The sequence below is a fragment of the Lepidochelys kempii genome, chromosome 15 (assembly GCF_965140285.1).
Source record: "Lepidochelys kempii isolate rLepKem1 chromosome 15, rLepKem1.hap1, whole genome shotgun sequence".
Lineage (NCBI taxonomy): Eukaryota > Metazoa > Chordata > Testudines > Cheloniidae > Lepidochelys > Lepidochelys kempii.
In genome coordinates this window covers 25,769,556-25,791,819 of record NC_136394.1, presented here as the reverse complement: position 1 = coordinate 25,791,819, position 22,264 = coordinate 25,769,556, and the positions used below count along the sequence as shown (strand labels likewise).

General features: G+C 48.5%; 1 protein-coding gene across 1 annotated transcript in view; it reads left to right on the top strand.

The window, feature by feature from the left end:
* HIP1R (huntingtin interacting protein 1 related) overlaps positions 1-22,264 on the top strand; it is a 58,887-nt gene that overhangs the window by 21,815 nt on the left and 14,808 nt on the right. Inside the window, exons 2-18 of the mRNA XM_073313582.2 lie at positions 5,277-5,340; positions 6,088-6,230; positions 8,035-8,091; positions 8,941-9,021; positions 9,266-9,342; positions 10,999-11,060; positions 12,793-12,933; positions 14,887-14,944; positions 15,056-15,131; positions 16,080-16,238; positions 16,751-16,809; positions 16,892-16,964; positions 17,479-17,662; positions 18,101-18,189; positions 18,708-18,824; positions 19,733-19,834; positions 21,248-21,442. Of these exons, the coding sequence (XP_073169683.1) occupies positions 5,277-5,340; positions 6,088-6,230; positions 8,035-8,091; positions 8,941-9,021; positions 9,266-9,342; positions 10,999-11,060; positions 12,793-12,933; positions 14,887-14,944; positions 15,056-15,131; positions 16,080-16,238; positions 16,751-16,809; positions 16,892-16,964; positions 17,479-17,662; positions 18,101-18,189; positions 18,708-18,824; positions 19,733-19,834; positions 21,248-21,442 (1,737 nt within the window). The remainder of the gene's footprint in view (positions 1-5,276; positions 5,341-6,087; positions 6,231-8,034; positions 8,092-8,940; positions 9,022-9,265; positions 9,343-10,998; positions 11,061-12,792; positions 12,934-14,886; positions 14,945-15,055; positions 15,132-16,079; positions 16,239-16,750; positions 16,810-16,891; positions 16,965-17,478; positions 17,663-18,100; positions 18,190-18,707; positions 18,825-19,732; positions 19,835-21,247; positions 21,443-22,264) is intronic.

Genomic DNA, 22,264 nt, shown 5'->3' with positions numbered 1-22,264 from the left:
TGTGGCCTGCGTTGTGCAGGAGGTCAGACTAGATGATCATAATGGTCCCTTCTGACCTAAATGTCTATGAATCTATATCCTGACAGGAGACTGGAATGAGCTCTAGTCCATCCGGCTTCTTGCCCTTTTGCAAAAGCTTTCCCCCTCGTGCCCAGATACTGTGGTGATGGGTACAGCACAAGAACTTGAATAGAACAAAACAGCTGGGCAGGAGGCAAACTCAGTTTCACTGGCTGAACTCCAGGATGACGAGCAGAATCCATTCTGATCCCTTTTTGTGCTGTGGTCTGCCCCTAGATACTAAGATAATTGGTGTCTATTAAAAACTTATATGAGAGAGATTTCCTCTTTTCTAGAAAAATAAACAGAGGTCCACCTTTTCTCCTTCAAAAGGATACCTTTTTGGTGTGTGCTCTGTAAGCAGAGAGATTCTCACTGTCTTGTCTTATGGTATGTGTACTCTTAAAGGCACTGGGATGAGAGGGTCATACCTATGTCCATGTCAATTTTCAGTGTAGAGCAGCCCTTCAACTCACTGGTTGCGTTGTATAGTGCGTGTTTGAAAGATCAGAGGCTGGGTTTCTCAGTCATTAGCAAAGAGCATTTTATAATCAAGAAAGAAAAGAAGTACTTGTGGCATTTTAGAGACTACTCTTAGTCCTCCTTTTCTTTTTGCGAATACAGACTAACACGGCTGCTACTCTGAAACGTTTTATAATCCAGGTTTCACAGGCAGGATGGAGTAGTGCATAGTGATACCGGACAAAGCAAAGCACAACTGTTTTCACTAAATGGAATATGTACAAATGAGATGTCTAGGATGACCATAACATCCAGGGATTTTTTTTTAATTGTATATGGAAGTCTTACAGGTTGTTGTACCATTAAACATGAGGAACAATTAACCAGTAGTATATCATTCTGAGTAGCGATGTCTTCATTTATTTATACAGTTCAGCTGCAGCACTGGTTCTTCAAATGTAAATGAATTGATGGCACAATAGACTTCTGTATGAAATGAGGTCAGGCATGTAGAAATTGAATGAGGACTCTGCATGGTGGGAGCTGTGGGACAATAATAACTTCAAACACCATATGTTTCCTGGAGACCCTCAAACGTGCAGATCCAACCGTACGGGGTGCGGAATATAACGTCACAGACTTACAGGTAGAGCCAGCTTTGGAGATGAATTCTGTTCCCCCTGGGAGGAAATTGTGTGCCCTGTGAGGGACATACAAAGATTAGTATTAGCAAGCCTCTAAAAGCATCCGAACAGTCAACTTGAATCTTCTCTTGGGTTCTGCAGCCTTTTGGGGAAGCTGGCCCATATTTGGGGTTTTTAACTAAGCTTGTTTAACCCGCTAGTCAGGGTCTGTGTGTGTACTTCTCCGCCCTCTGTGCCCCCTCCACAGGGGATACAGGTCTGTTATAGCACTTGGCTTGAAGGTCTGTTTTTTACCTCGAGCTGTAGACTCATGCTTTTAGCTCTGGAGTTCCCTGCTTCAGTTCCCAGGGTTGGCCAATATGGCACCCATCACATGACTGAGGTTCTTCTGGGATGTGAACTGTTGTGGGAAAGCATGGGGTGAGTTTCCTCCATCCAGAGGGGGTGTGTGACCCATGTCTGTTGCACATCTCCCTCTGTAGAGATGCGAAGGGTCTCATCTCTCTAGCTGAGCAGTAAGGTCACGTGCCACCTCTCAATGTATCACATTTGTCCTGTGGTTTTCTGGTTCTCCTTTCTGCATCATGTAATGGCCACTTTAGAGATCGAGTGTTTCTATGTGTTGTAGCAGGGCTACTCTCCTCTCTCAGTGCATTCTCCCAGCCCCCATTACAAGTAAGAGGCGGTGTGTGTGTCGGGGGCAGGGAGGTAGGGCTGTGTGTGTTGGGGGCAGGGAGGGTGTGTTTGTGTAGGCTTGGAGTGTGGTTTTAGGACTCTTAGAGCAGACTTTCTCTTACAACACTGATGTGAGAAACTTAAAGGTTGTCTTCACTGCAGAGTTAATTTGGACTTTTCCTTGGTTATTAACCCCTAGCCCCGCTCCTGTTCACACATAATGCTCTCTTACCTGAGTCTGGTGGTCCTTTTGAACCAGACTAGCTCGCCTGCCCTGGATTATAGGCTAACACTCAAATGCTGGTTACACTTGAGCTGGTAATCTGACAGCTGTGTGGTGAGGACACAGGCTAACCCATTTGAGAGCTGATATTCCTCCAGTGCCTTCCCGCAGTTCACCTCCCCACCCCGTGTGCCCAGAAAGATAGACACGTTCTCCCACAAGTCGCTGGGAAAGAATCACAGAGCTACCCACCTTACTACAGTGCTAAGAACCATGAGCTCTGACCCCAGAAATCCTAGGGCCTTGCACAGTGAGCGCAATGCCAGTGTGGACACAGTAATTCGAGTCTGGTTGGCAGCGTGGCCACTCGCACCCAGGCTAGACTTGAGCACAGATCACCTGACTGAACTCTGAGGGAAGACATGGCCTAAGGCTAGAAGCCAGTTAACAAGGACAGATCTTATCAGGTGTCTCTCCATGTCCTAGAAGTCATTGCCCCAGTTCACACAAACAAAAGTTCTTGTTGTCCATTTCAGCAGAGCCTAGAGACACAGAGGCTGCCCCCGTTCGGTCTCTCCAGGGCGGGAGAGAATCCAGTTGGTGGGATATTGCGGTGAAGCCTGTAGAGCTGCTCTTCCCGCACTTATATCTTGTCAGCCCCCAAATCTGCAGCACATTGAAATGTTTAACGTTGGGAGGCTGAGAAATAGGGTTTAGGACCAAACTAAATAGCTCAAGAAATGCTGTTCAGGGGGTGGGGTTGTGAGTGGGGCACTGGACTGAGCCTTGGCTTTGACTAGATTTCTCAAAGCTATGCTGAGTGTTTCAGGCTTTGCAGTGGATGGTGCATCTGATGCTTCTCCTGACAAGTGTTTCACCTCTTCATCTTGTTAGCCAGATTGCCCATTCACATTCCTTCTTCCCCAGACACAAAATAACCTTTTGCCTTTGCAGGGCAAAGGGCTGGAGAATGCAGTGTGTGTTGAGATGCCACTCTCTCATTTTGGGATCCTAGCTCAAGTTGTAGGTGTCTTGACGCTAGATCAATGCACCTCCTTTCCTGAAAATCCATCCGTGGTGCAAAACCACAGCCTAGCATTTACTGTTGTGTTGAAGCTCTGAGGCAACAGGCAGAAACTCCCAGAGTAAACAGGAGGAAACTCTGATAAGAATCAAAGTTACAGGAATGTTTTCAATCTGGCCGTTTGATTGCTGCTCTATTTATGACTAGAAAGCTTGTTCTTTATGTGATCCGCCCCTTAGGATCATAATGCATTTAAACTGCAACTCTCCCCTGACAATGTAAAATTGGCATCTTAATATTCACCAAGCCTACTCCTGGTGAGTCTTCAGTATCCTGTCTGCATACTGTGGATGGTATAACAAGGCTTTACCTCTGTTAGCCCTGCAAAGTTAATGTAGCATTGAGAGAGAGCAGGAGTCTGTTCTGGTATATGCACCATTGGGAAGATTGTTCACCAAGATCTAATTACAGGGTTGGGCGGTTACACCTATACAAATCCACTGAAGACAATGTGGACACAGATATGGTTGAGGCTGGAATTCAGCCTGCTGACCCTTTTATTGGTCATGCAAGAAGGAAGAAAGCCCAGGTTGCATGCTCGGACCCGTGGATGAGTTGCAGGACTAGGAATTAGGGGGGGAAAATCTTTAGTTGTAGACTGAGTATATCTTGATTTGGAGTCACTGAGACCCAGTGCAAATGGATGGCATTGTTTATAGGGTCAGTCTTCAGAGTAGAACTGTGTGATTTAGATTGGGGCATGATGAAAGTGTTTAGACCCTAAAGGTGTAGTTTATCCACCTAATAAAGATTGGTTTCAGAGGAACAGCCGTGTTAGTCTGTATTCGCAAAAAGAAAAGGAGTACTTGTGGCACCTTAGAGACTAACCAATTTATTTGAGCATGAGCTTTCGTGAGCTACAGCTCACTTCATCAGATGTTTACCGTGGAAACTGCAGCAGATAAAGTCTGCTGCAGTTTCCACGGTAAACATCTGATGAAGTGAGCTGTAGCTCACGAAAGCTCATGCTCAAATAAATTGGTTAGTCTCTAAGGTGCCACAAGTACTCCTTTTCTTTTTGCTAATAAAGATTGCAATCAGCATCACTCTCATAGCATTTTGCTGCTACTTTCATCATGTTGCCCTGTACTTTGAGTTCTTTTGAATGGGTGTGACAGAGGCTAATCCCATATTTATTTGTGGCCTCTTTTCTAAATTTTAGGAGTTCAAACTACAAAAGGAGGTCTGACGAGAGATTGATTTAAGGAGACATAAAGGCAAATGCCATCAAAGCTGTGAAAAGAAGAGCTTTGTGTAGCTCGAAAGCTTGTCTCTTTCACCAACAGAAGGTGATCCAATAAAATATCACCTACTGTGTGAAAAGAAATAAACATTTCAAAGGCTTGTTATGGTTAGATAAACAGCTCTGAAATTGGCATTTTGCTGTTATGCGTGTTTGCTCTGTAGACACCTCTCTGAGTTATTGCTGAGAAAATGCAGTCTGTGTATTTACTATGATCATAGCAGCCATGGTTGCTCTCGTCAACTTGACTCCCAAATTCAAAAGCTAGAATCTCTCTGGTCGGTGATGTACAAGGCAAGACTTAAGATGGTTGTCAGATACAAAGACAAGGCTGTATTGCTAGCAGGTACAAAAGAAATCATTTGATAGATGTCCTGAGCAATTCTTGACATCAAGTCATTGATAAAGGGAACACTGAGAACTTAGTGCTTGGATGTCAAGGCATGAGGCGTCTTGGGCTTCAGGTTTGAGAGACTAGCTTTTCAGACTGTAACCAAGGAACTCATTAAACGTGAGACCATACAGGAGTCTGAGCACTGGGTTGGGAGCCGGGAGCTGCTGAGTTCTAATCCTGGCTCTATCACTTAACATGGCCTGGGCCTTCGGACAAGTCACTTGCCTGCTCTGACCTTCCATCTCTCCATCTGTACAGTGGGGTGAGGATACTCCTTGCCCAGAGATAGTCTAAGGCTGAATAGTTGGAATGCAGGCTGTATAAACTGAGAGCATTATCAAATGCTCCATATGGCCAGGCAGTGCCTACTGAATGACAAGAAGGATCCAGAAACAGACCTGGTGCCTGAGTTTTTTATGGACTAACAATGTTTGGCAGTAAAGGATTGTGCTGATTCTGCCTCTGACATCTCCTCTTTTCTCCCCGCACAGGCTATGAGCATTAGCAAAGCCATCAATACACAAGAAGCGCCTGTGAAAGAGAAACATGTCCGCAGTATCCTTTTCCTTTGCAATGACGGTGACCCCTGCTTCTCATAGCCCAGTACTGTGGCCAGGTTTCAAAAGGAGCTTTGTAATCTCATGGTCAGATTTCCCTACACATCATCACACAATTCTCAATGAGATCTCATACTTCAGGGTGTCTTTCTTTTAATTGCCCCGGAGATCAGAAAGGAATTTGCCAATAGATAATGGGGTATTTTGGGGAGTGGGGCAGGTGGGGAGGAGATTTGCCTTCCTTTGAGTCATAGGTTGCAGCTGGGGGTAGGACACTGGACTTGACAGACCACTGGTTTGATGTGGGATGGCGTGTTGTATGTTCCAGTGTCTTTGCTGCGATCAGTAAATGTGCAGCACCAGGAGAAACATAACACAAAATAATTTTCAAACACTTGCTGACAAAGAGCAGGAGCTGGGTACAAAGTGGGGTGAGGCAGTTCTGCTCTTTCCGTTGCTTGCAGGGACATGGGGCTGTACTTGGATGTCCCACTGCTGGCAACACAGTCCATTCCCAGGCCATCATTTTGGTGTGCCGTCACACCAGAGTCCAGCTTGAGGCCTTTTGTAAAAAGTAAATGTAACATAAATTGGTGATTAGTCACCCGAACCCTGACTCTTTTGATGAGGCGAGAGTCGTAATGAGAAGCTGATTGCAATAAAGAAAACACAGATAATGAGCGTGTCAGATTGGAATGGCTGCCGTGAGTTTCTAGCTGTTCAATTAGCCTTGACGTCTGGAAAGGAATTATCTTGGGAACTCACCATGAGAAAGGAGCATTTACTTTCTGGTCCTACGCTATTGGCCTCCCCCTGCCCAGCAGCTCCATCCTCAGCTGGAAGTTCTGCCATGTTATGCACAAAGTCCTGAGAGATGGCCATCCCAATGTAAGTAGCTCCTTCCCTTCCGCTTAATAATCGTGTACTGTGCATTCATAGAGTGTGTCTCATCCGTAGCTTTCAAAGCCCGTCATAAAGGAGGCTCCCGCTTCCTGTTCCCCATCTGGCAGAGAGGGAAACTGAGGCACAGAAAGATGAAGTGACTTGCCTGAGGGCACGTGGCAAGTCAGTGGGAGATCCAGTAGTAGAACCCAGGACTCTTGGCTCCCAGTTGGTGGGGCTGTAGGGTAGACTCTGAGCATGTAGGAGAGGGTGACCGCTGCTCTCTGCTGCCTCTTGCTTGCTGATGGGAGGGAAATACTTCCCCAACTTCACCAACCTGGTGGAAAGATCCTGGAGAGGCATTTAAAAAGTCAGAGGGAAGAGAGGTATCGGAATAGGAGAAAGTGTGTCTGGCTGGCCCAGCAACATTTTACGATCTGGGCAGCAGGTGCAAGGTCTTCCGTGCTTAAGGAAGCCTTCGTGGGCTGCAGCATTTACTGGTGTGTTTCTGCTGCTGAACTCCCTTCATTTCCTCTGCTGTGTATTAACACACTCCTCCAGTGAGGATCATTAATGTTCACCTCACATATATTCCAGAGCTCTCCTCCCTCGCTGCTCCATGCGCCGCTTCCTGGAGATCGGCGCCTGGCCCTCCAGCGAATACAAGGCTACAATTCACTGGCGAGGCCTGGCTGCGATCAGCTGTGCCATCTGTGAATGCCGAGGGCCTTACTGGGGTCTCCTGTTCCAGTACCACCCCTCTGTTTTTAACGTTTAATGCAAGGGGTTTGGGACACAGCAGTGAGCTCGGGGAGGCTTCTTCCTGTCAGCTTGTAGACTAACCACAGAGGCTGATACAGACATTAGTGTTAGGCTGATTGTGTTGAGAGAGAGTCGAGCTTTGGGTTTTAAATACATAGATCACTAGCTCAGCACTTGGATACCAAGGTGAAAGGCACCTAGGAAAAGCCTTAGCTAGATAACAATTTAGTGAAGCTTCTAAAAATGTTAATTTTCACTACATTCAATTTAGTAAATACTGAGTAAAGCAGTCACCCAACTTAATGATTATACATAGGCACTTGCCTAGTGCTTTTAACCTGTAGATTTCAAAGCACTTCTTGAAAGTGGGTGTCATTTTTCTTGCCTCATAGTTGGGAAAACTGAGTCACAGTGAGTTTGTGACTGGCCCAAAGTCACAGAAGCAGAAGGGGGACTAACACCTGGTCTCCTGACTCCTAGTTCCCTACTCTAATTACTTAAGCTTATGCTCAAATAAATTGGTTAGTCTCTAAGGTGCCACAAGTACTCCTTTTCTTTTTGCGAATACAGACTAACATGGCTGTTACTCTGAAACTACTAGATCTGCTTCCCAAAATGCAACATTGTGTTTAAAGTGCTCTGTTCTAACACGTCCTTTAAGAATGTACACATCTCTTCTTGAACAGCCCCATTGTTTTTAGACTGAAACTTCAGCTCAGTCTCCACCTTCTGTGGACAAATGGGATCCATTTCTGGTTTCTGCTAGAGTACCAGGAACCATTAGATCAATCCCTCCATTCAAAAATCTTGTTGCCACTTTGAACCAGTTAAAATTTCCCCTTGGAATTTCCTTGTGTTGCTTCCTTGCAATAGGTCAGTAAAGGGGGAACTGACAAATCCAGATATGTACGGTGCAACAGACGGGGTTGTAGACTGAAGCTTGGGTGGGGCAGTTCAGGTCAGGCTTGTCTTGATCCTCTTTTTTCCCCCGCCCCCATACTCTTAAGCACACAGGTTGCATATCTGATCCCTCTGCCTTTTCCCCCAGGTTCTTCAAGACTGTCAAAGATATCGGAGTAATATCCGAGAGACAGGAGACCTGTGGGTGAGTTTCAGCAATGGACTGTGCTGGCCACTGAAAGCCTTGCATTGAAACGGGGGTAGAGCTGTCAGGCCTTTGGTGAAGTGCAGGGCGGGAGGGTGTTTGTTGGTGAATGCTTTGTTTCTGAGTGGGGTGTTGAAGGTTTCTGTGTTATGATAAGAAGGCTTTTGGGTGGTAGTTGGATACTATGGAAATCATTAACCATCACCTTAACGCCCAGCTGTAATCCCTAAGTAGCAAGGATCTGTTGAAGTGTGGCCATCTTGAGTGAATGGAGCGCAGGAGCTTTGTGTTACACAGCAACTCTAGGGGAGTTTAGGACAGGAGGTGGGAGAGACTGTTGCATCTAACTGACACTGCAAAGGGGGGTAGGAGGGGATGGGAGAGGGTAGATAGGCAATTACATTTATAGCCTAAACTGGAATTTGTCCATATTCTTCTCGTGTTTGGATCATGAATAAAAGGAAAGTCTTTTCCACCTTCGTCAGGGGACTGGAAGTGATTTACCCTTTGGAACTGAGCCAGCGATTTCTTCTTCCTGATGGGACTAGCAATGTGGTTCTGTGTTTGTGAATGAGAGCTGTATTTAGAGGCGTGTGAGGTCCCACCCTACTATGCCCACAATTACATTTTTCTTCCTGGTCCTTTGGAGGCCAGATCCTCGGGTGGCAGAAATCAGTGGCACTCCTTTGACTTTAGTGGAGCTGTGCCTACTTATACCAAGGGAAAGTCTGGGCCAGAGTTTGGAGACACTCCTCTCTTTGATGGCTGGGTCCTGTTCAGCTGGGTGGGAAGATGAATGTTTAGTGTCACCCAGAAGTTTTATAACGTTTCCCTGATATTCCTTGGCAGGGGCACTTGCACGACAGATATGGGCAGCTTGTGAATATTTATACCAAACTTCTACTCACCAAGATATCCTTTCACCTAAAGGTAATTCCATCTTCCCCCCTACCCCCCCTCTGAAATTTTGACAGATTTTTGCTACAAGCTGTTGTTCTTTTTCTCTTATTTGTTGAATTCACACTGTTCTGAGAGCGGGTGTGAATATTAGATTAGGAAGAGCCATGATTCAGCAGGGATCTTAGCCTGAAATGTACCTATGTGTCTGGAGTGGAGGTGTGGGACCTGCCATAAAAAAATGCTACTGAATTCATGAAGACTTTTCTTTTTGAAGCATCGTGACTTTCCCCCAGGCCTAGAAGTGACGGATGAGGTGCTAGAAAAGGCTGCTGGGACAGATGTGAATAACATGTAAGTTTCCTTTTAGGTATTTAAAACCTTCTACAAAGCATGACTCTCTTTGTCCTGAGCACCATTAATGTAAATGGTGCATCCTGCTAATGAAGTACCCCACATTAAAGTTCACGGTGCTCTGTGTGGGAGACAGAGGCCAGCTTATTTTATTAGATTAATATAGCCACAAAATGCATCATAAATCTGAGTGAGGCAAACAGCGTCTTTGCACAGAAGCACCTTTGCGGAGTGCTGCGTGAGCTGTGGGTGAGACTGTTGTTTATCGTTTATAAGTGGCAAGATGGTGCTGAGTGTAAAGGTAAGTGCACGCTGATGATACTCCTCCTGCAGGGAACTTCAGCCTGTAACCACATCAGCCGACCCTTCCAGCCATGGGCCAAAGTGCAAATAAGCAAAGGCCTGATTTTCAGAGGACCCGAGTACCTGCAGCTCTCATTGGAGTCCTGGGTGTTCGACACCTCTGAAAAGCGGGCCCCAAAGTTCTGTCACCTTCGCAGCACATCAGGAAACAGTCAGATCTGTTAGATTCTTTCCAAAGGGAGGTGGTGGAAGCCCCTTTCCTTGGCTCTTAAGACTGGACAGAGCTGTGGAGAAAACCCTGTCAGGAACAAGCTGGGTTGGGAGGGTTTGCCTAGATGGCCCAATAGGGACATTCCATCTATCTACCTCTGACTTCTGTGATCCCGATACCAAAGTCCATCTGTTAAGGAGATGGCAGCCAGGACCCCATGGTAAGAATGCCCAGATAGCTGCTTCCCAGAAGTCCCTAGGGGTCAATGGCTGACTTTCTCTTATTCTGAGTGCACCAGAATGCAACGAAAAATAGCCCAGTGGCTCCACTCCCAACCTCATCCCATTCTGTTTGGGAACCCTCAGAAAGTGACTTGCATACTGTAAGGAGGGAGCTGACCCTGTTGCATAGCAGGGGGTCTGATAGTCCAATCCACAAGCAGGATGGGGTAAGGGGGGAGAATCTGCTTCTCCCTCCGTGGACCTGTTGGCGCTCTGCAGCGTCTTGGGTCCTAATGGCAATGTCTAAAGGTGATAATAGAACAGGATTGTGCACCGATGCTGGGGGAAAGAGATGACAACGTTCTATGGTCCTGGCCCCAAACATGCACCTTCCGCTGCGTTACCACCGTGGTTGATAGCCTTTACTGTAGAGTGCTTTAGTATTTTTTGACGAAAGGGCACCCAGTGCCATAGTAATAACTGCTCCTCCAGGGATGAGGGAGGAAGAAAGTTTTGTGTGTAAGCACTGCAGGAATGCAATGACAAAACTGCAGTACTAAACATAAGACAGCACCCTACAGTCATGGCCCCCACACACAGTGGGAACCCAATGCAAGTATATTGCTTTGCACTGTTACTGCAGTATTACCAAGGGTATATCTAGTACTGTAGTAATCCTCTCACTTGCTGAGTGGCAGTTAGGTTTGTATTTATAGCCTGCTTGCTACCCCTGCCACCGTGTGCCGATGGTAAAAATAAATGACTGGAGCTGTGGTCTGAACAGTGCAGCTGACAGTGTTGTGAAGGTGTCTTACAATACTGTGCTGTACAGTACATCAGCATCTTTTTAAATAAGGGTTTCTATGTTGATCCTGACCTTGCTCTTCGTGTAACATGATGGGGGGGATTTTGTTTTTTCAGCTTTCAGCTCACAGTCGAGATGTTTGATTACATGGACTGTGAACTCAGACTCACAGAGTCAGGTAAGCAATGTGAAGCCGTCCCCTACTGTTTGGGGTATTTTCTCCAGGCCCCAGGCTGATAGATGTTAGGTTCTCATCTCAGTCAGTAATCTAGTTAAAATCTAGTCTTTCCTCATCTAATAATGAGATGCACAGGTTTTTAAAGTAGTCTTTCAGCTTTGTTTGCTTATAACCACAGCTGTCTAAACAGGCTAATTTGGGGAAGATATTTAACAATCTGACTGCTTGTAGCAAACCCATATTGGCTCTGAACGATCACAAACCATGTGCAGTAGTGCTGGGAAAGGATGTATTTTTATTGCTCATTGATACAGAGATGTTAATTACATGCATTACACAAGGCTTTTATTCCCATAAACCGGAGACTGCAGTCAGTAATGTATTCTTTTTAAATATTCATTTCCCTTTCTGAAATGTCCTCTTTGAAAGCTGAAGGACTCGGCCTGTGGAAACAGCAAGGCTGCTTTTAGTTACTTGACTAGTCTCATTCTGAAAGAATTTTTGATGATTTAAAATTTTTGTTTTTTATTTTTTTAACCAGCCAGGAACATGCAGCTGGAGAGGGGGCAGGAAACGTAATATATTCTAATGGTCTTCACTTCCCGAGTGACTAAAACACTTGATTCTCTTACTGTCTCCTCCAAGATGGCTGGGGGGGGATTAAAACTGCCATTTTATAGTCACAAATACTTGAATCTGAACACAGAGGAGGTGGAAGTTGAATATTCTGTAAAAGAAATGAATAATTTTCTGACCATTGATGACATGGAGTTACAAAATCGACAATAATGGCAATCCAGTTTCATGGTCAGGGCGTGAGACAATTCCAGCATGGAGCAGGAGGGAATCTTATACCCCCTTTGTCGTCATCACCCTTCACAATTGCTTACCTGCCCCCTCTTCCTTTTGTAGCATCAAGTATTGGCTGCTGCTTGAGGCGAGATATCTGAGCAGGTGGATCAGTGTGTGACAGAACAGGTGTCTTACATTGAGAATAAAAGCTAGGGAAGTTCCGCCCATCTCGGTCTCAGTCTCTTTAACCTCAAGTGCTCGGTGCCAGCCAGCCCCTGGAGAGAACCCAGGTAGTTCATAAGTGACTCTGACTAGCAGGAAGAACTCTGAAAGTTCTGATCACAAGGAGGGCGGCTGCTTTGCCCCACTGGTGTAGTTTAGCTGCACTGGCCTTGCATGTGAACCAAGAGTTCATTCCACTTGTGGTAGGTAGAGACATGGACTTCGTAGTTAATTATAAAGCTTTGTAATCCCGGTAGCACGCTCCACTCCACCCAATGGAAGTTAAGTAAACAAAGACAGTAGGGCTCCAGCTGCAGGCTCAGTCAGGGTTCCCGTATGCTGCTTCCCCAGAATGAAACCAAGTCTGTACCTATCTGATCCAAGATCTCGTTAGCCACCCCAGCTGCACTGAACTGGCTTTTAACTTGTCTCACTGTAACCTGACACTGGGTAAAGACTTCATTTGTGCAGGTCTCGCCCTCTGGTCCCGATTCTGCCCAGTAGCAGTAGATAGACGCAGGCAGGAGTTGTCTGTGATCGGCCCAGTATTAGAAGCCAGATCTCCTGTGTCCCAGGAGGCCGTTCTTCCTCTCTTGGGAGCAGCCTGTCAGTGAGACCCTTCCATCCTACCTGAACATGCCCCCGGGCAGCCTGTATTTAACTGCACCTCTTACCAGATGAAACCCTTGCAGAGTCCTAACCCCGTTTCCTCCTGCAGTTCTCAGACAGCTCAACACCGCCATGGCTGTGTCTCAGATGTCGTCTGTTCAGTGCAGGCTGGCTCCTCTCATCCAGGTGATCCAGGACTGCAGCCACCTCTATCACTACACTGTCCAGTTAATGTTCAAGCTCCACGCATGTGAGTCACCCCCCCCCCCCCCCCGCATGTGATTTCTTGAAGCTCTGCCCCTCTGGCGTCTGAACTCACGGTCGCGTCTGCCACTTGCAGCCACCACTGCACCTGCGGCAGTTCAGCTTCCCTGGGTGCCGGGTTAAAGCCATTAGCAGGTGCCAACCTGCAACAACTTCCTGTTTATACCACTGAGCTGGCTTTATCTGTGGCACTGAAATGTCTTCAGTAGCTTGGCACCCTTCACCTCACGACAGTGATAAACACTTTCAGGCCCCTGCTCCCTCCTCCGCCCCAGGCTTTCTGACTGTGCCGGACACTGTGTGGCTTAATATCTAATTCAGTGCACTACCCACGGGACAGGGGAGCCATGCGGCTGTGTAAGCAGAGGACATGGGTAACTGGGTGCAATTCTGTGGAGGTCAGACTAGGTGAGCTAACGGTCCCTTCTGCTCTTGGAATCTATGAATCTGTTCTTTCAATATCCAGTTGTTTCAGGGCCTGTCCATTGTGAGACCAGACCCAGGCTGGCTGACAGCCAAGGTGTTAGCAGGGCTCTCGCATGAATTTTCTGGCTGGTGGGGACAGGCACTTCTAGCAATGGCTGCATTTAAAAATGGTGCTAGGTTGGAGCGGACTCCGGTCCGTGCATGCTGCTGGTTGTCACTGAGTGTTGGTAGGTGATTGCTAATATACAATTCCTTACATGAGCCATTAATCTATCCTTTTATCCCCGTGTCTTGGTGCCAGCTACACTATTAAACCCCAAGTGTTGGCTTAAGATAACTAATGTGAGCCATGTGCATGGTGCCCCATGGTGCATTTTGCAAACGTCTCCCTTCATGATGGTCTCTCACCTGAGGCCATTTGCTTGATTTCAGGGGTCAAGCTTCACTTTCCTCTTGCTGGAAGAGTTAAAGCAGGGATCTGCATGTGACAGTGCTGAGCTGAGCAGTAATTCCTATGCCTGGGTTTCTGATGCCTTTTAAAGGCCCTTCCCCCACTGTAAAGATACACTTTAATCCCAGAGCACCTTCCCCTGCAATCAGCTTTCAGTTTTCATATCCCTGCAGCTCAGTAACACTATCAGGCTTGTCTGTGTGTACGGAAGGTTTATAAAGTATGCGCTCTGATTGTGGACTATAGTCCACTTGTTTCCATTGCTGACTTTTTGACTACTTCCCTTGTTTGCAGTACATGCTTTGTTACTGGTTCTCCAGGGAGCCGCGAGGAAGGGTTTGATTTCACCTGGAGGTTGGGAACCTGAGTACTCCACATTCCCAGGAAATGAGAGGGTCAAAGCCCCGTCTCCTTTCAGCATTATGCTTCCCACTTGGATTAAAAGATCAAACCAAGCTTGGCTGAAACACAAATGGCCGTCTCCCACCCTGCATTCCCAATTTCCAGGCCAAGCTTTTATGGACAAACTTAATGAAATGTACATTTCTTGAACACTTTGGACTCTGAGAGTAACTTCCCCCTGAATAGCGCAAAATGATTCACAAGCACTCACTAGCTAAGCCTTCCAGTGCCCCATGAGACGTAAAAGAGATATAGCAGCAGCTGCAGCCACAGCTGGGGTAGAACACAGTAGAATTCCTGTATCACTTTCATCTGACAGGCAATAGGTTGGATTCCCATTGAGGCACCAGTAACTAAACTGCATCTCCAAACGTGAAAACTTCTGGGGACTGGCTTTAGCACCTTGAGCCTACCTGGATTTTTTTTTAAAAGTAGTTTAGGGTCAGATCACATTTTAGTACATTTTCTCCGGAGTGTTCAGAGGTCTCTTTCTCACCCAGTGTTTCATGGGCAGTTTCTTCCAGCTAGCTGGATCAGGTGTATGGAAAGATCCTTTCCCAGCTGAAGCACTGGGTGGTACTGTGCTCTGTGCACCGCCTTAGCACCTGCTGTGTTTATCAGGCTGGGCTGGTAATTCCTTTATCTCCTCGACTGTTCTAGGTCTGCCAGCTGATACACTGCAAGGTCACCGAGACCGGTTCCATGAGCAGTTCCGCAGGTAACGAAGGGCGCGTTAGTGCGGGGTAGTGACTCGCAGCTGTTCCGAATGCTCCATTCACCAAGGCTCCCACTACTCCCATTTTAATGATTTCCGTTTTCTTCTCTCTAGCCTCAAAAACTTCTTTAAAAGGGCTTCAGACATGTTGTACTTCAAGCGGCTCATCCAGATCCCCAGGCTGCCAGAGGTACCATCCACTTTCCTTACTGCGTGCTGATGTCTTTAGCCACAGAACCAGAAACATACACTACACTTTACAGAATACCCTGCCCCAAAGGCCTTGCAGTCTATTAAGTGTGTGCAGTGCATGGAAAGCAGAGTGGTCTCTGAAACAAGAAGGTGTGACGGCAACCCAAGCCAGGCACTTCAGGGTAGAAAATGGGTAACCCTGTTGATCTCAGTTGCCATGGGGCAACTCATGGCTCTCCAGGTGTCCAAATGCACCTCAGAGTCCAAGAGCAAGGGAATTCAGAGCTAGAGGTGCCTCGCTTGAGCTTTAATTCTCCCTATAATGGCTGCCTATCGCACAGCAATGCAGGGAGTGTGTCCTGCAGTCTCTTTATTTCAATGGTCTGAAGTCTTCAGCTTCAGCAATGAATTTCCTTGATTGTTGCGATGGCCAGCTGGCTCCATGTTCAGAGAGAGGGAATGTTGGCTGATCCGATGGCCGGAACGATGCCAGACATTGAAAGTGAGTCTTGTTCCCATCAACTTTCAAAGGAAGGCAGCAGTGCAACAGGCACCGTGGACAATCAGCCGGGGGGAGGTTGGTTGTCCATGTCAGGGGTTCCCCCCTTTTTTCACTCTGCAGGCCACTCTGTCAGAGAGAGCAAAACGCTCGTTGGATCTGCCCCTGCTGCCTGGCTCTCAAAGTGTTCAATTCCAGAGGTCGCCAGGAATGGCTCTGTGGGTGCCAGTGGGCCAGGGGCCATAGTGTGAGAACCACTGGACTATCTTGTTCTCTCCCATACCCTGAGGTGCAGAAGGCCTAACAGAACATTATCATGATGGTACCCAATACCCTTCTGATCTAGCAATGTGCTCACCCCCCCCCGGGGCTGTACTCTGGGTGCTCTGTTCAGTTCATTTAACCACAACCAGGTGAAACATGTCTGGTTTTCTGTTGTCTTGACAGAGCCCCCCTAACTTCTTGCGGGCGTCTGCCCTGGCAGAACATGTGAAACCGGTGGTTGTCATCCCCGAGGAGGCCCCTGAAGACGAAGAACCAGAAAACTTAATTGAGATCAGTACGGCTCCTCCAGGGGACAGTATGGCTCCTCCAGGGGAACAGCAGGTGGGAGCTCAGAGATTCTTCTCAGGGGTGTGTTGGAAAGGCAAGAAAACCAAAGTCTGTCTAGGGCAGGGAAGTTGATGGCAGCATGGGATGCAGACCCAGTGATTTAGGAAGCTCCTTGCCTTCTAATTTGGAAGGACACTGACGTTTAACAATGTTTTCAAGGACCATGGTGGTAGAAAGGGGCTATTTTTTTCACATCATTGTAATCTGAGTGGCTGGCAGGAGGCTGAGAGCCTTGGTTTGTCATGGAGGCTGTTGGGGTGGATGAGCCCCAGTAGGGAGTAAGTGGCATGAATAGTGCTCTCTCCTATAGCCAGGGTATTGAGCTTCTTGCAACTGTTGTCTCTGGCTTTACTGACAGCTTGTGTGCAAAACAGATTAACCTGGCCGCCTTCCCAGTCTTTCTGTGATTGGTTTCCAGGCGATCGAGGCCCAATCAGACTTAGGCCAACCCCTGTAAGACACTTTGGAGGGCTGAGCCTAACTCGGGTGCCATTTTTCTTTTGCAGAACATGTCGGATATATTTGAACAGACTTTCGGCCCTCCCAATGGCGTTCGGGATGACAGGTGAGGGGGACCGCGGTCAGCTGACGTTAGGAGGGTGCTGCTGCTTTCTGGGCTAGTAATGAGGCTCATTGTTTATTCCCAGGGATCTCCAAATCGAAAACCTAAAGAAAGAAGTGGACTTGCTTCGAGCTGAGCTAGAGAAAATTAAACTGGAGGTAAAGCCTGGCACTGCGGTGAGCTGGGGTGGAGAAGGAACAGGATGGTGTGGCTTGTATCACATGATAGCTCAGAGCCTGACTTGCCCGAAGTCTCTCAGAGATGGGAACAGAACCCAGTTCCTGTCCTCTGTCACTGCTCCGTGTCCTCTCATGTTAGAACTTTCCGGATTACCACAGCTGGGTGACAGGCCTGAAATTATTCGCTGAATGTGTCACCAGTTGGGCGGCTCAGTGTACTGGGGAGAAGACAATTTTGCAGTTAGAAAAATATATTCCTCTCCAGTTGGATCTAGTGCCATTCCCAGAGATCCCGTGTCATATTGGGTGTGTTAGCATATTCGCTGGGGATTTCACAGGCCAATGTAGACTCTGGGGAATCCAGAGCAGGCCATTGTCAGAGTCTTTGTCGAAGCCACCCCTAGCACTCAGGAGTGCCTGGCCCCCAGCCCTGTGCTCACTCCGTGCAGGCTCGCTGAGTCGGGTGGGTAACTGCAGTTGGCTGTGTCTGTAGGCTCAGCGGTACATCACGCAGCTCAAGGCCCAGATCAACAGCCTGGAGGCTGAGCTGGAAGAGCAACGGAAACAAAAGCAGAAAGCTTTGGTGGATAACGAACAACTCCGGGATGAGGTGGAGCGACTGCAGAGGGCACAGCTGGAGAGCAGCCGGACGCAGGGGCTTTACGTTGAAGCTGAAAGTAGGTGACATCTTCAGGGACTTGAGAGAGAGAAGGAAAGCATGAACTGAGGGGCCTAGAACTAAAATAAACCTTTGGTGCCCATGGGTGGCTGAATCCAGGGCTGTCCCTTGTGGAGAGATGTTCCATGCAGCCATTCACTGTTTCGTCAGGAACAGCTCCAAACCTGCAGTATCGCTATTGGGAGCTGCAGTGTGTTTGACCAGATATTTTTAAGGGAAATGCCATTAGCTGCTTATGTCAAAGTGATGGGAACAAACTGGATCAAACTGCTTAAGAGGATGCCCCTGTGTTTAGCAACTAGTCTCTGCTGTTCTTTTCTCCTGTGTTTTCCCTGTGTGTGAGCAGCTGTGGGTTAGAGAAGGCTGGTTAGTACTGAATCGCTGGGGTGGAGTTCTTGGGTGTAACTAACACTGGGAATGTTCTCGCCTCTGCCAGAGAAAGCCAGCGCCACGGAAATGCGCTATGCCAAGCTGAAAGAGAAACACAGCGAGCTCATCAACACGCATGCAGAGCTGCTGCGAAAGGTGAGGGCTGGTTAGTGTGGCTACAGGCTGGCTGGGGCTTTAGCGGAACCAGAGGGTGTCACAGAAATCAGCTTGTATATTTTTCTCTCCCTGTTCCACTCCCCTGCTGCCACTGCCTTCTAACCCTGGCCTCTTTTCTATCCGTCCCTGCAGTCTCGGCACTGTTAATTCAAGAGTCCCTTCCTGCCATCTGCAGCCTTTCTATGTCTCTCCATGACCCCCTTTATCTTTGCCTAGGCCTGTCAATTTCTTTCTTTCTGTTACCCGCAGTATTTTGGGATATGTACTTTGTATGCAAAGTGCTGTCCAAAATACAGCTCCTGCCAGGGCTCATTGGCCTGACTAAAGAGGCGAAGGATCAAATGAGGAATTTGGAATTTGAATCGACTGGATTGAATGAGCCATGAAACGCTTTCAACCCTAGCAGTGGTGCTTGGATGTTCCACATCCCCACCCCTCACACACACGCCCCCCTGATATACTGAAACAACTCTCCAATCCTCCTCTCTTGTGCTCAGAATGCAGATACTGCTAAGCAACTGACAGTCACCCAGCAGAGCCAGGAAGAAGTAGCTCGTGTCAAAGAGCAGCTGGCGTTTCAGATGGAGCAGGTGAAGCGGGAGTCGGAGATGAAGGTATGTCTGCTGCTGCCCAAAGCTCCGCCTTGCTTTTGACCAAAATAGCCTCGAGGGCTGGCCTGGTTCCTGCAGGAATGCGTGTGCACGTGTTCGTACCTGAAAAAATGGTGCATAGAGCCGTGTTGCTCCTGCACACGCAGGTGTCTTCGCTGGTTTGGCAGCCACAAAATAAGAGGCTGCTTTGAGATCAAGTGATCATCTCTGGCCTGATTTCTCTGAGGTGCTGAGCACCTGCAGCACCAAGGCAGCCTTCCCTGAACATTGAGGTCAGTGGAAGCTGGGAGCGCTCAGCATCTCTGAAAAATCAGCCCTTGGCATTTGTGTTTTCCAGCACAGCTGCCTGAACGAATGGGACTGAAATTCTCCAAGCAGAGAGCAGTCCCCCGACTAGCCCATTGCGTGTGTGATCGAGACACAGTCTAGTACTCTTCCTTGTGTCCAGTACATAGCCTGCCCTCTGCCTTCAAGGGCAATTAGTGATTCAAACCCTTCCTAACGACCAGATTGTCGCTGCCCAGATTCCTCGGCAGTCAGGTGGTTTATAGGCACATTTCACCCACATCTCCTCCAGATTCATTGTCTGTCTGTCCATGAAATCTCCAGGGTGGGTCGACATTTTCAGACGTGACTAAAGATTATGGGAGCCTGGTATTCAGAATGTGCCGAGCACCCGCCTGCTGAAAATTGGGCCCTTTAAGGTGTCTCAAATAAAATCCCTAGTCACTTCTGGAAAATGTAAGCTCCTTTTTCTTTAAGCAGTTAGGCTGCCCTGCCCTGCCTTGCCTGTGGCCCCCTGGGTTGCAGAGCTGTAGAAAGCCATTGTGTAAATGGGCATAGAAGTAAAACTGGAGAGCTATCCTGATGCCTTCTCTGATTCCCATCTGTCTGTCTGTCTGCAAATGTAGCTTGAAGACCAGACCTTGCAGATGGAGCAGCTGAAGAGAGAACTGGAAGCCAAGAAAGAAGAGCTGACCCAGATTCAGAGTTCACTCAGCAATTCCAAGCAGGTACATGGCACAGATGGTACGAGCGCACCCACGAAGGGGATTGCTTTTTCGAGGTGCTAAGCAGTGGGCCAGGGCTGCTTAGCAGCTCTGGAAATTGGACTCCAGGCAGAATCCTGCCTGTAAGAGAGTTCCCGGTGATGCATTTCAACTGTGGGGGACTTTCTGGCATCCCTGTGACTTGCTGGAGAAGGAAATGAAGGATGCCCTGCCCCTGTGTGTTTGTGTAGATGGCCACACAATATGTTGGCAGACTTCCTGCTTTTCTTAGGCAGCATTTCAGACACACAGGGCGCCAGGCAACTGCTCCCACTCAGATCCTAGAGATCTCCTCTCCCACTCCCCACGCTCATTAAAACCAGGTTCTCTGAGTGCGCAATCCACCAGGTGGCAACCTGAATATACTGCAGAGACTGTGCAGGCTGTAGATGGACCTCAGCTTGGAGAACTGGAGTTATAAGGAACATGGGATAAACCCCGAGAGCGTCACCCTGGTGCCAACCCCTCTATTGCGAATAAAGGGGCTGGAATGGCATAAAGGGGCCCTGAAAGATCCCTCTCTCTCCAGGGGCGGGGTTCCACAGCACAGGTCCTGTGTAAGACAGCCGTACAGCTGCCTCGTGAGCCCCCCTTTGCAAGTCTCAGCAGAGAGGGCGTGGTTGGGGTACAGCAAGGAGCACTGCAGAGATTCCGGGCAGAGCTGTGGCTCATGAGGCAGCCCTGGGAGTCTGCTGTAACTTAGACAGACCGCCCGGCACCACCCCAAGCTACCGCGGAGGCCAGTCCAGCCCTGGAGCAGCCCAGGGTTCGGAGGTCACAGAGCCGGCTTAAAGCCACTGTAGGCCCACTCGCCCAGGGCTGGGAGTCCTGTGCTGCGCCTCTGAGATAAGCAGCACAGAATCTCACCCCAGATGCTGCATGGGGATGGGCTGTCTCAGGGGATTCATCATGGGCTGTAAATCTTTCATGTCTAGGGCACTGACTCCAGTGGCTGTGGCTGGCTGACCAACGGCTTGTGTGTAAATGAATTCGGTGGGTCCCAGGCCCGTTCCCACTTGGTGCATGTCCTCTTTGCAGAAGCCACCACTGGACTAGGTGCTAACTAGTTGAGAGGCCAAGGCCATGGTGATCTCATGCCACTCCCTGTGCTGGTCTCTCCAGGAGAACAGTCTGAGGGAAGCTTGCCCTGCTGCTGGATAACGGGAGGGGTCTCTGTGTCTGGGGCTGTCCCTCATCACTTTCTAAGAGCACTGAATTCCTTCCCAGATCTTTAGAAAGCCAAGAATCCCCCATGGCTGGCTGTCATGGGGGTTAGTTGGTACCTGGTGCATAGTGGAGCAGGCAGAGATTTATGCTGAGGGCTTGGATTGTGTGAGAGCAGTTTTGAGACCCTGGATCTTCCTGCTTTGTTTTCAGGCTGGCTCCGAGCTCCACTCCCAAGTGGAAGCCCTGCATGCTGAGAAGGACTCGCTGAGGAAGTCGGTGAGCGAGAAGGAGTGTGAGCTGCTGTCCATAAAGGGCCTGATTCAGGAGAAGGAGCTGCTGTTGAACCAGGAGGCAGAGAGGAGTGCTAAAGAAATCAGGGAGCTGCAGGGGAAACTCATGGAAAAGGTACTGGGGAGAAATGGTTAGGATCTCAGGGCAGAAGCCCCTTTCCCGAGCATCCCTCGGAACCTGCTGAGGCCCCAAGTGATGCGCAGGCAGAGAAAAGAGCCAGGCAGGAGGCTTAGCCAGTGTGGAATGAATTTACCTAACGCCAAAGAAACCACCTTTTTGGCCAGACTGCGAAGGTCACGTGGCTGGCATGGTGAACCCCTTACAACCTGAATGGTCACTCACAGTGACTCAGCTTCTCTCATGGGCAGATCTCCAGGTGATTTGCAGCCAGCAATAAACCAAGCCCCTCCACATCTCTGCCCTTCTGGGAGGGAGTATTGCCCAGTGGTCAGAGCAGTGAGCTGAGAATCTCTTCTTGACTCTGCCATTAATCTGGGCTTTGTATGATCTTGCAGCGAAAGGCCTCCTCAGTATCCCCAAGATTCACTCTGGCCTCGTGCTGGATAACCCCCTGGCTTGCCGAAGCCCGTTTCTCATTCCCTCTCCTGGACTGGAGTGTAGTGTGGCTGCGTGGTGAAGGCTGGCCTTGTGAGTGAGGCACAGGAGTGGGAGAGAAGAGGGGCTCCAGCCTGAGCCGAACGTCTACGCTGCAATTAAACAGCCCTGTAGCCTGAATCCTGTGAGCCCGAGTCAGCTGGCACGGGCCAGCCACGGGTTTTTAATTGCAGTGTAGACATACCCTAGATTCTCTTTTGGCTCTGCTAGAGACTCCCTATGTGGCTTTGGGCAAGTCACTTTACCTCTTCTCAGTTTCCCCATCTGTGAAATGGAGGTTATACTTCCCACCAGCCTCTGGAGCAATGTCTGTAGAGCCCA